This window comes from Salvelinus sp. IW2-2015, linkage group LG16 (genome assembly GCF_002910315.2).
Source record: "Salvelinus sp. IW2-2015 linkage group LG16, ASM291031v2, whole genome shotgun sequence".
NCBI lineage: Eukaryota > Metazoa > Chordata > Actinopteri > Salmoniformes > Salmonidae > Salvelinus > Salvelinus sp. IW2-2015.
The window spans coordinates 42,008,491-42,021,945 of NC_036856.1; the positions used below are offsets into that span (position 1 = coordinate 42,008,491).

A 13,455-nucleotide genomic window follows, 5' to 3' on the forward strand; every position below is an offset into this window, starting at 1 on the left:
GTCAGATAATCTACAAGAGACACACATTTCATGTTCCAATTCACAGCATAACATACAAAGGCATTTCATCATTAAGTCCTTTTGGAAACAATGTCTGGAGGGTGAAAATCCAAAAACATTCTCTTTTACTCAGAGTATTATTAATATCACCTCCCCTGTCTGATATCTTAACTTTCTCTATGCCACAAAATCTAAAGGTGGAAATGTCATGCTTCATGTCATTGAAATGTACAGCGACTGGATAATCCCTGTCGTTCTCCTGATTGAACTTTTATGTTCACTAATTCTCTGTTGAGAGAGCGGGTGGTTTTACCGACAAACAGAGCCACATGGACATTTATAATGTAATAACATGGGTGGTGAACACGTAATAATGTCATTTATTTGGAACCTTTTTCCTGGTGTGGTGACAGAAATATTGACACTTCATCATATTGTTGCACTGTGCGCATCCTCTGCATTTATAGCTACCATTTGGTAGAGGGCGTAAAAGTGCTTGGCTAATTTTCTTAAGTGGCTGGCAGTTGGCATGAACCAATTTATCGCGTAAATTGCGACCTCTCCTATACACAATACGTGGTTGATATTTAAATTCAGCCGGTAAAGCTGGGTCCGATGATAAAATATGCCAGTGTTTCTTGACCACCTCTCCCACTTTTCGCGAATTCAAAGTATATGTAGTTGTGAACATTACGGAATGTTCTGTAGCTTTAGCGGGTCTTTGTAGCAGTTCACTCGTGTTTTTTCCAATGCCAAGTTATGAGCTTCATCCACACATTGTGACGAATAGCCTCTTTTTAGAAACCATGCGCATGTCCGGCTGCTTTTTCTAGATAATCATACTGATGACAGGTTATTCTGACGTTTTTCATATGATGTACCCAATGACTAATGAACTTGCTATGTCCTCATTGAGATTATACAGAAGTGTTCAATACGCCTTATTTATACACTTTTGTAATATTTATGAATTGCACATTGTTATATTTGGTAGCACTTATTTATTTTCCTTTGCCTCCAACCCCCTTCGATGTGTAGAACGGATGTGGGTGGAGCCAGGTCTACATAAGGGTGCAACTTTCAAAAAATCCCAAAAGCTCTGACGAAGGCCGTGTGGCCGATACGTAAGCTTATTAAATATCGGTGATACTATCAAGAGCAGTGTGCGGTTTCCTTTTCCTTCATCGTATTCGGTGCATGTGACACATAACATTTGATTTGATACATGGCAGGCTTTCCCTTTATAATCCGTGATTGTCTGGAGACCACGCCACATACGTCTCGTGTCTGAGTCGTTGAATTGTGACTCCACTTTGTCCCTGTACAGTAGTTTTGCCTCCTTTATTGCCTTATGGAGGTCGTAGCTGGTCTGTTTGTTCACATCCATGTTCCCAGTCACTTTTCCATCGTTAAATACAATGGTTTGCGCTTTCAGTTTTAAGCAAATGCTGCCATCTATCCACGGTTTTTGGTTTGTATAAATTCTAATCATCACAGTGGGAACAACATTCTCTATGCACTTCCTGATGAGTGTATAGTGTATGTCAATACTATTCTCAGAGTCGACCCGGAACATTTCCCAGTGGAGGTCGTGTACTCTGGTCCACCTATATCATATGTCTAAACTGTATTTTCTACCATCTATTGCACCTTGCCTTTGCCGCTTGGCCATCACTCATCCATATACTTACATGTACATATTCTCATTCACCCCTTTAGATTTGTGTGTATCAGGTMGTTGTTGGGGAATTGTTAGATTACTTGTTAGATATTACTGCACTGTCGGAACTAGAAGCACAAGCATTTCGCTACACTCGCGTTAACATCTGCTAACCATGTGTATGTGACCAATAAAATGTGATTTGATTTGATAACATACTCATGACATCATCAACAGTGGACCAACATACAGAACCAACTGGTATATAGAATAGCCAAAAACATATGACATGATGAACAATAGAAAGAGCCACTACTGTAGTAGATACAATTTCACACACAAGCACACTTCTTGTGACTTACAGGTAAATACTGGATTCGTTCCCACCGATGTCTGGAGACTGCAGTTTCTGGACCAGGATGATTATGATGCCGATGAAGAGGACAAAGTTGATCTGTAGAAAAATAAGATGTGTATTTACAGGACAAATGCCTATATTCACTCATCTGTCTTAGGTATTGAACAGCTATTCATTTGACTGAATTAGTTATTTTTAAATAGTGTAATTTATCAACATTTATAGTAATCAATAAGTGATTGAATTGATAATTGATTAGTGCCTCACCATGATAGAGGCCAGCACAGGTCCCTTAATCACCCACCAGATACCAGCATTATCATTCATATCCCAACACCTGGAGACAGAGAGGGAGGGAGAGAGGGGGGGAGGGAGGGAGAGAGAGGGGGGGAGGGAGGGAAAGAGTGAAGGCGAGAGGAACGAGGGAGGTAAAGGGAGGGAGGAGGGGGATGGATGGAGAAAGGGAGGGCAATGGGAAGAAGGAGGGAGATAGAGAGGGAGGGAGGGAGAGAGAGGGAGGAGGAGGGAGGGAGGGAGGAGGTAGGAGGTGAGGGGAGGGGTTCAGAGAGTGGGGTGAAGGGGGGGAGGAGGAAAGGCCAAATACAGAATATTGAAGAATCATGTACATTTACTATGTCATCATTACCCATCATTACCTTCATAATATAGTCAATTGAGTGTGATGTATTGGTAACTCACCCTATGTCATCAAAGTGCAGCCTGAGTACTGCCCATATCACCACACATATAGTGGGGGTCCCTGAATACACAAAAAACTCAACACACACACACACACACACACACACATACACACACACACACACACACACACACAACACACACAACACACCACACACACACACACACACACACACACCACACACACACACAACACACACACACACATTATCCTGTTTCACTTGATGATTTCAGTTGATTAGATAAACAGTACATGATGATTGTTGTCTCACCCAGCCAATGATGGTATATATATCTTCCAGTAGAAGTATCTTCTCTCAGGGAAGAATGTCTCTACTAGCAAGAGTGAAGAGGTACAGGCCCTCAATGAACAGCCAGAAGTAGTTAGATAGGACACAAGTAGTGGAAGAACACCATCACTTTACACTCACCTACAGGGAAAGAGAGAGAGAGAGAGGAGAGAGAGAGACAGAGAGACATAGACAGAGAGACATAGACAGAGAGACATAGACAGAGAGAGAGACAGCAGACAGAGAGAGGGAGAGAGAGAGACATAGACAGAGAGATAGAGGAGAAGAGAAGACAAACGAGAGGGAGAGAGAGAGAAGACATAGACAGAGAGACATAGACAGGAGAGGAGAGAGAGAAGAGAGAGAGAGGAAGAGTGTGTTTTCAGTTAGAATTTGGATCGTTTGCTGGAGAGTTAGAAACCGATTGCTAGAGAGAGATAGAGAGAGAGAGAGAGAGGAAGAGAGAGAGAGATGAGAGAGAGAGATGGAGAGAGGAGAGGAGAAAGACGGACAGGTGGTTCAGGATGTGTGTGAGTGTGTGTACAGTATGTCTTTGTCTGTGTGTGACTAACGGTAGTAATGTTACTTTTGATACCGGCGCTCCGAGGCAGGTGTTGTAATCACTAAGCAGTTTACTTCGAAGCAGTGTGCCGATGCTTGTATCACTTCATCAGGAGCACGTGACCAATGGCGGCCAAAGCTTAATTTTGTCGAACAACCACCTGATTGGTTTGGTATTGTTTTCGGTAGAAGGCAAAAAGGCTACCCTGCGCACGTGCTACGGCATATGCGACGTCATCTATAATCATTTGGCTGCCCTAAATACTTTTGACCAGTAGGTGCCACAAGTGTACGATGTGTTGATCAAGGCCTCGAGTAATGAACCTATTTCCGACACAATAGGCTAGAAATGCTCAATGCTTCAGAAAGCTTAGTTTCCCCATCATTAACTAACAGTGTGTGTGTGGTATGCCTACTCACAGTGTGTAAGAAGCAGTGGTTGCTGTCCTCCTCTGCGTACAGAACCCCGTCCTTGATGAAGACAGAGATGGCTCTCAGAATGAATGACACAAACAGGTTCATGTGGATGAAGTTCCTGGTGCAATGCAGTTTCCTGTGAACACAGACAATCACAGCTCAGACAACAACAACCACAGCCAATCACAGCTCAGACAACAACATCCACAAAACCTGGGTCAACCAATCTCTAAACAAGCAATCCCACCTACTGTATAGTCTGTTACACTAAAGCACCATGTCTTGATTTTTATATTATCTTGTCTTTTATTATCTGACATGTTCTATGTTCTGTTATTAATTTACATAATAATAATAATAATCTTACAAGCCATCTAGTCCTTCTGTATGTAAAATAATTAGAAGAAAGCTCCCCGAACATCTCTGTGTTTCTCTTGTTCTAGCTAGAAACACAGGTACCTATATGACATTTGCGTGAAGAGAAGACGGAGAAAAAGAGAATGGAGGTCGGGCTGCCTTTGAAAATTCGTAGGCGAGCGAGTAAAACCCTACTGCCATACGTTCTATTGGCAAACATGCAATCATTGGAAAAGTAAATCGATGACCTACGAGCAAGATTAAACTACCAATGGGAAATTAAAAACTGTAATATCTTATGATTCACCGATTCATGGCTGAACGACGACATGAACATCATACAGCTGGCGGGTTTTACACTGTATCGAAAGGATAGAACAGCAGCCTCTGGTAAGACAAGGGGTGGCGGTCTATGTATATTTGTAAACAACAACTGGTGCACGATATCTAAGGAAGTCTCAAGGTTTTGCTCACCTGAGGTAGAGTATCTCATGATAAGCTGTAGACCACACTATCTACCTAGAGAGTTTTCATCTGTATTTTTTGTAGCTGTCTACATACCATCACAGACCGATGCTGGCACTAAGACCGCACTCAATGAGCTGTATACCGCCATAAGCAAACAGGAAAAGGCTCATCCAGGTGGCACTCCTAGTGGCCGAGGACTTTAATGCAGGGAAATTAAATCAGTTTTACCAAATTTCCACTAGCATGTTAAATGTGCAACCAGAGGGGAAAAAAACTCTAGACCACCTTTACTCCACACACAGAGATGCGTACAAACCTCTCCCTCACCCTCCATTTGGCAAATCTGACCATAATTATATCCTCCTGATTCCTGGTTACAAGCAAAAATTAAAGCAGGAAGCACCAGTGACTCGGTCAATAAAAAAGTGGTCAGATGAAGCAGATGCTAATCTACAGGACTGTTTTGCTAGTACAGACTGGAATATGTTCTGGGATTCTTCTAATGGCATTTAGGAGTACACCACAACCGTCACTAGCTTCATCAATAAGTGCATCAATGACGTCATCCCCACAGTGACTGTACGTACATACCCCAACTAGAAGCCATGGATTACAGGCAACATCCACACTGAGCTAAAGGGTAGAGCTGCCGCTTTCAAGGAGCGGGACTCTAACCCGGAAGCTTATAAGAAATCCCGCTATGCCCTCCGACGAACCACCAAACAGGCAAAGCATCAATACAGGACTAAGATCGAATCATACTACACCGGCTCCGACGCTCGTCGGATGTGGCAGAGCTTGAAAACTATTACAGACTACAAAGGGAAACACAGCYGAGAGCTGCCCAGTGACAAAAGCCTACCAGATGAGCTAAATTACTTCTATGCTCACTTCGAGGCAAGTAACACTGAAACATGCATGAGAGCATCAGCTCTTCCGGACGACTGTGTGATCATGCTCTCCGCAGCCGATGTGAGTAAGACCTTTAAACAAGTCAACATTCACAGACGGATTACCAGGACGTGTAGGATGCGCTGACCAACTGGCAAGTGTCTTCACTGACATTTTCAACCTCAGTCTGTAATACCAACATGTTTCAAGCAGACCAAACATAGTCCCTGTGATCAAGAACACTAAGGTAACCTGCCTATTATTACTGACCCCTAGCACTCATGTATGTAGCCATGAAGTGCTTTGAAAGGCTGGTCATAGCTTACATCAACACCATTATCCCAGAAACCCCAGACCCACTCCAATTTGCATACCGCCCTAACAGATCCACAGATTATGCCATCTCTATTGCACTCTACACTGCCCTTTCCCACCTGGACAAAAGGAACACCTATGTGAGAATGCTATTCATTGATTACAGCTCAGCGTTCAACACCATAGTGCCCTCGAAGCTCATCACTAAGCAAAGGACCCTGGGACTAAACACCTCCCTCTGCAACTGGATCCTGGACTTCCTGACGGGCCGCCCCCAAGTGGTAAGGGTAGGTAACAACACATCTGCCACGCTGATCCTCAACATGGGGGCCCCTTAGGGATGCGGGCTCAGAGCCCTCCTGTACTCCCTGTTCACTCATGAATGCATGGCCAGGCATGACTCCAACACCATCATCAAGTTTGCCAATGACACAACAGTGGTAGGCCTGATCACCGACAACGATGAGACAGCCTATAGGGAGGAGGTCAGAGACCTGGCCATATGGTGCCAGGATACAACCTCTCCCTCAACGTGATCAAGACAAAGGAGATGATTGTGGACTACAGAAAAAGGAGGACCGAGCACGCCCCCATTCTCATAGACGGGGCTGCAGTGGAGCAGGTTGAGAGCTTAAAGTTCCTTGGTGTCCACATTACCAACAAACATGGTCCAAGCACAGCAAGACAGTCGTGAACAGGGCACGACAAAACCTACTCCCCCTCAGGAGACTGAAAAGATTTGGCATGAGTCCTCAGATCCTCAAAAGGTTCTACAGCTGCACCATCGAGAGCATCCTGACTGGTTGCATCACTGTCTGGTATGGCAACTGCTCGGCCTCCGACCGCAAGGCACTACAGAAGGTAGTGCGTACAGCCCAGTACATCACTGTGGCCAAGCTTCCTGTCATCCAGGACCTCTATACCAGGCGGTGTCAGCGGAAGGACATAAATTGTAAAAGACTCCAGCCACCCTAGTCATTGACTGTTCTCTCTGCTACTGCATAGCAAGCGGTACCGGAGCGCCAAGTCTAGGTCCAAGAGGCTTCTAAACAGCTTCTACCCCCAAGCCATAAGTCTCCTGAACATCTAATCAAATGGCTACCCATACTATTTGCATTGCCCCCCCCCCCCCCCCCTCTTTTACACTGTTGCTATTCTGTTATTATCTATGCATAGTCACTTTAATAACTCTACCTACATGTACATATTAACTCAATTACCTCGACTAACCGGTGCCCCCGCACATTGACTCTGTACCGGTACCCCCTGTATACAGCCTCATGATTGATATTTTACTGCTGCTCTTTAATTATTTTTTACTTTTATTTCTTATGCTTATTTTTTTTTAAGGTATTTTTTGTTTTAGTTATTTTTTAAACTGCATTGTTGGTTAGGGCTTGTAAGTAAGCATTTCACCGTAAGGTCTACACCTGTTGTATTTGGCGCATGTGACAAATAAAATTTGATTTGATCTGAGTGGGATTTGGGATTTTGACCTCTGGTGACCTTTCTCACCTGAACCTGCAAAGGATGACCATGGCTGTACAGAGAGAAACCAGAGAGGTGCTGTACCCCACCGTGTACAGAGCCTTCACYGACACGTAGTACATGTCCTGCAGTGAACAACAACAGTAAATCAAGAACACATATTTATCAGGGATATTAGCACAGACTGATACATATACCCTTATGTATGGCATGACCATAAGGAGTTGGCAAGAGAGCAGAAACAGACTGGCATCCAGGCTAAGGATTATGGGCGATGAGAGTGAGGGTAAGACAGTGTGGAGTGCTCACCGGATGCTCGTGGGTTCCGTTGGGTTCGTCGAACATGCAGGCATCCACATAGTGAGGGAAGGTCTCAGACCAGCCGCCCTCCGTACAGTTACGACTCACCTTCCCTAGCTCTACACACATAATAAACAATGTTAATGGTTAGCACATACAGTAGATTCAACATTTCAAAACATATTCTATTCTTATTTACAATAAAAGTGACTCCAATACATTATTTACCATTCATTTCTATTGGGCACAAAGTAATGTGAAACACAACCAAAACAAACAGCAAAGGCATCTAACAAATTTGTGGTCACAAGCTCCATGTATTCATTTCATGCTATGAATAAGGGACCAAATACTTAACTTTTGACTACTTTAATACACATGTAAGTGAATTAGTCCCAATACATTTGGTCCCCTAAAATGGGGGGACTATGTACATAAAGTGCTGTAATTTCTAAATGTTTCACCCAATATGGATGAAAATACCCTAAAATTAAGGCTGACAGGCTGCACTTTAACCACATAGTCATTCTATCATTTTGAATCCAAAGTACTGGAGTACAGAGACAAAAATAATAATAATTGTCACTGTCCCAATACTTTTAGAGCTCACTGTATTTATCAGATGATAAGACAAGAGGTACAAATCAATGTTAGTTACAATAGATGTACAATGTGGATGTTAATATAAAACAAATAGACAGAGTCATGCCCAAAGTCTTGAGATGATTGACAGCTGTCAGTCACTGACCATCGTCCTCCTCGCTCATGAACTGGATGAAGAGCTCTGGACAGCTGACCACAACCACCTCTCCCACCCGGGCAGGCTGCCAACACGTCAGGTTATCCCACAACCATGGGCACCCTGGGGGCACAACACAACACAGAGATGGTGAGTACCATGATTCAATAAAAAGAGCACAACACTCACAACATTCTTAGACCTTCTTCTGTGGTTGATGGAAAAACACCTTTGAAAGACAAAGATCTGATGTTATAGATTAGAAACAGGTATTGAACCGAAAACCTGAGTTAACTCTGTGGTCAGTGTAAATACTGTGGAAGTACCGATGTTACAATGGGGTATCCGTGGGATAGCACAACCTCAATGGTAAATCCCTTTTTCGGCAAGGCCACATCTGGCCAGCAGATGGCAATAGAGGCCAAGAAAGATGCAACTGCTCAGTTTGTATAATGCAAAAAATGGTAAATGGGTGTTTTCTGGTACTGCTCTAGTGTCTCTCTGTCTGCATCCCAAATTGCACTCTATTCCCTTTGTAATGAACTACTGACCAGAGCCTCTATCCCTAGGATGGTGTGTAGAGTGATGAGATTTGTCAGGCTTGTCTGGAGGGCTGTGAGGAATACAAAAACACTCAGTATGTCATAGATGGTAGTGTGTGTGTGTGTTGTGTGTGTGTGGTGTGTGTGTGTGTGTGTGTGTGTGTGTGTGTGTTGTGTGTGTGTGTGTGTGTGGTGTGTGTGTGTGTGTGTGTGTGTGTGTGGTGTGTGGTGTGTGTGTGTGTGTGGTGTGTGCGTGCTGCGTGCGTGCGTGCGTGCGTGCATGTAGGGGGGTGAGTAGCTGTGTGGCAAGTCTAATAACACTGACGGTGACTTTGCCAGACTCCCAGTCATTGATATTCACAACCATAGAGGACCGTCCCTTCTTTCTATACACCCCCCCTCCCTCCCTCCATCTCCCATACTCCCCCTATCCCTCCCTTCCTCCCTCTCTCACTCTATCCCTCTCTTTCTTTCCATCCTCTCTCTCTCCCTCTCTCTCCCTCTCTCTCCCTCTCTCTCTCTCTTTCCCTGTAGGTGGAGTGTAAGGTGGTGATGGTGTTCTTCCACTACTGTGTCCTGTCTACCTACTTCTGGCTGTTCCCATACTCCTTCCCTCTGTACCTCTCCCACTCTCCCTCTCTCTCTCTCTTTCTCTCTCGCTCTCTCCCAGTTAAACATTCACACGGTCACAGTCATGCTCAGGTCACATAAGAAGAGAGACAACATTGAGTTCTTCTTTCTCTTTCCTCTTTCCCTCTCTTCCTTTATGTAGAGAAAAGGGGTCAGTGTGTTTGGCCTTGTTTTAATTCCAGCCGCATCGAGCCACAGTGAAAATAGCATCAGAGAGATGCAACCAAGGTCTGAGAAACTGCATCTCTACTAAGACAGAGAGAGAGAAAGAGAGAAAGAGACAGACGGAGAGAAAGAAAGAGAGACAGAGAAAAAGCGAGAGAGAGGCAGACAGAGACAGTGAGAGAGAGCGAGAGAGAGAGAGAGGTATGGCATGGCATGGCACAGTGTTATATTAGCACACTACCACACTAACTCGGCAAGTCAGTTAATAAGAACAAATTCTTATTTACAATGACAGCCTAGGAACAGTGGGTTAACTGCCTTGTTCAGGGGCAAAACAACAGATGTTTACCTTGTCAGCTCAGGGATTCGATCTAGCAACCTTTCAGGTTAATGGCCAAACTCTCTAACCACTAGGCTGCCTGCCTCCTCTGGCTAGAAGTTCAAAAGGAAATGATCTTAACAGAGAAAAATGTCCTCCTGTGTGCTACCTATATCCCCCCACTAGAATCCCCATACTTTAATGAAGACAGCTTCTTCATCCTGGAGGGGGAAATCAATAATTTCCAGACCCAGGGACATGTACTAGTCTGTGGCGACCTAAATGCCAGAACCGGACAAGAACCTGACACCCTCAGCACACAGGGGAACAAACACCTACCTGGAGGTGACAGCATTCCCTCCCCCATATGCCCCCCTAGGCACAACTACGACAACATTACCAACAAAAACAGGTCACAACTCCTGCAGCTCTGTCGCACGCTGGGTACGTACATAGTCAATGGTAGGCTTCGAGGGGACTCCTATGGTAGGTACACCTATAGCTCATCTCTTGGCAGTAGTACTGTAGACTACTTTATCACTGACCTCAACCCAGAATCTCTCAGAGAGTTCACAGTCAGCCCACTGAAACCCCTATCAGACCACAGGAAAATCACAGTCTACTTGAACAGAGCAATACTCAATCATGAGGCATCAAAGCCAAAGGAACTGAGTAATATTAACTTCTTATGGCTGCAGGGGCAGTATTGAGTAGTTTGGATGAAAGGTGCACAGAGGTGCCCATAGTAAACTGCCTGCTCCTCAGTCCCAGTTGCTAATATATGCATATTATTATTAGTATTGGATAGAAAACATTGAAGTTTCTAAAACTGTTTGAATTATGTCTGTGAGTATAACAGAACTTATATGGCAGGCAAAAACCTGAGAAGTTCCACTTCCTGTTTGAATTGTTTCTGAGGTGGCAGATTTTCAACCAAGCTCTCATTGAAATTACAGCGAGATATTGATGAGTTTTCACTTCCTACGGCTTCCACTAGATGTCAACAGTCAATAGAACTTTGTCTGATGACTCTAATGTGAAGGGGGGCCGAAGGAGACAGGAATTAGTAATCACTGCCATGAGGTGGCCACGCATTGAACACGCGCCTTTACATGAGGAGGACCTCATTATTCAAGATGTATGTTAACAACATTCTAAAGATTAATTCAGTACATCGTTTGACATGTTTCTACTGACTGTTACGGAACTTTTGGACATTTCGTCACGTTATAGTGGATGCGCTTTGTGACTTTGGAATTGTTTACCGCTAACGCGCTAACCAAAGTAGCTAATTGGACATAAATAACGGACAATATCGAACAAATCAAGCATTTATTGTGGACCTGGGATTCCTAGGACTGCATTCTGATGAAGTTCATCAAAGGTAAGGAAACATTTATCATGTATTTTCTGGTTTCTGTTGACCCCAACATGGCGGCTAATTTGGCTATTGTTCTGAGCTCCGTCTCAGATTATTGCATGATTTGCTTTTTCCGTAAAGTTTTTGGGAAATCTGACACAGCGGTTGCATTAAGGAGAGGTATATCTATAATTCCATGTGTATAACTTGTATTATCATCTACATTTATGATGAGTATTTCTGTTGAAACGATGTGGCTATGCAAAATCACTTGATGTTTTTGGAACTAGTCAATCTAGTCGCCTCAATGTAAACTCAGATTTTTTGTTATAAATATGAACTTTATCAAACAAAACATGCATGTATTGTGTAACATGAAGTCCTATGTGTCACGSCCTGGCCTTAGTTATCTTTGTTTTCTTTATTATTTTAGTTAGGCCACGGTGTGACATGGGGGATGTATGTGTTTTGTATTGTCTAGTTTTTTTTGTATGTTTATGGGGTAGTGTTTAGTCTAGGTGTATGTATGTCTATGGTTGCCTAGATTGGTTCTCAATTAGAGACAGCTGTCTATCGTKGTCTCTGATTGGGAGCCATATTTAGGCAGCCATAGTCATTAGKTAGTTTGTGGGTGATTGTCTATGTCTATGTGTAAGTTGCCAGTGTCTGCACTTATTGTTTGTATAGCTTCTCGTTCGTTCGTCTGTTTGTTGTTTTGATTAGTTTGTATAGTGTTCGTTTCATTTTCGTCTTCATTAAAGAAAGAATGTACTGTTATCACGCTGCGCCTTGGTCCTCCTCACTTAAATGTTATGACGAACGTGACAGAATCACCCACCAACCTAGGACCAAGCAGCGTGGGAAAAAGCAGCAGCAGCGATCGCAGGACTCATGGAATTGGGAGGAAATTCTGGACAGCGGAGGACCCTGGGCACAACCTGGAGAATATCGCCGCCCTCGTGAAGAGCTGGAGGCAGCTAAAGCCGAGAGGCGGTGGTATGAGGAGGCAGCACGGAAGCGAGGCTGGAAGCCTGAGAGTCAGCCCCAAAAATGTATTGGGGGGAGCGCTAAAGGGGAGTGTGACGAAGTCAGGTAGGAGACCTGCGCCAACTTCCCGGGCTTACCGTGGAGAGCGAGAGTACGGGCAGACACCGTGTTATGCGGAAGAGCGCACAGTGTCTCCTGTACGTGTGCATAGCCCGGTGCGGTACATCCCAGCTCCTCATATCGGCCGGGCTAGAGTGGGCATTGAGCCAGGTGCCATGAAGCCGGCTCAACGCATCTGGTCTCCAGTGCGTCTCCTCGGGCCGGTGTACATGGCACCAGCCTTACGCATGGTGTCCCCGGTACGCAGCACAGCCCAGTGCGGGATATTCCACCTCCCCGCACTGGTCGGGCTACGGAGAGCATTCAACCAGGTAAGGTTGGGCAGGCTTGGTGCTCAAGGGAGCCAGTACGCCTTCACGGTCCGGTATATCCGGCGCCACCTCCTTGCCCCAGCCCAGTACCACCAGTGCCTACACCACGCACCAGGCTTCCAGTGCGTCTCCAGAGCCCTGTTCCTCCTCCACGCACTCGCCCTGTGGTGCGTGTCTCCAGCCCGGTACCACCAGTTCCGGCACCACGCACCAAGCCCCATGTGCGTCTCCAGAGCCCTGTGCGCCCTGTTGCTGCTCCCCGCACTAGCCTTGAGGTGTGTGTCCTTAGCCCGGTACCACCAGTTCCGGCACCACGCACCAGGCCTACTGTGCGCCTCAGCCGACCAGAGTCTGCCGTCTGCCCAGCGCCGTCTGCGCTGTCCGTCTGCCCAGCGCTGTCTGAGCTACCCGTCTGCCCAGCGCCGCCTGCGCTGCCCGTCTGCCAAGCGCCATCTGAGCTGTCCGTCTGCCCAGCGCC

The 13,455-nt window shown here is 45.1% G+C and overlaps 1 protein-coding gene across 1 annotated transcript in view; it reads right to left on the reverse strand.

The window, feature by feature from the left end:
• The window catches only part of LOC111975512 (pituitary adenylate cyclase-activating polypeptide type I receptor-like), a 42,964-nt gene that overhangs the window by 21,675 nt on the left and 7,834 nt on the right, over nucleotides 1-13,455 (reverse strand). Inside the window, 11 exon segments of the mRNA XM_024003818.1 lie at nucleotides 2,023-2,114; nucleotides 2,286-2,355; nucleotides 2,718-2,794; nucleotides 2,990-3,007; nucleotides 3,010-3,060; nucleotides 3,062-3,115; nucleotides 3,117-3,148; nucleotides 3,985-4,121; nucleotides 7,532-7,629; nucleotides 7,814-7,923; nucleotides 8,553-8,666. Of these exon segments, the coding sequence (XP_023859586.1) occupies nucleotides 2,023-2,114; nucleotides 2,286-2,355; nucleotides 2,718-2,794; nucleotides 2,990-3,007; nucleotides 3,010-3,060; nucleotides 3,062-3,115; nucleotides 3,117-3,148; nucleotides 3,985-4,121; nucleotides 7,532-7,629; nucleotides 7,814-7,923; nucleotides 8,553-8,666 (853 nt within the window).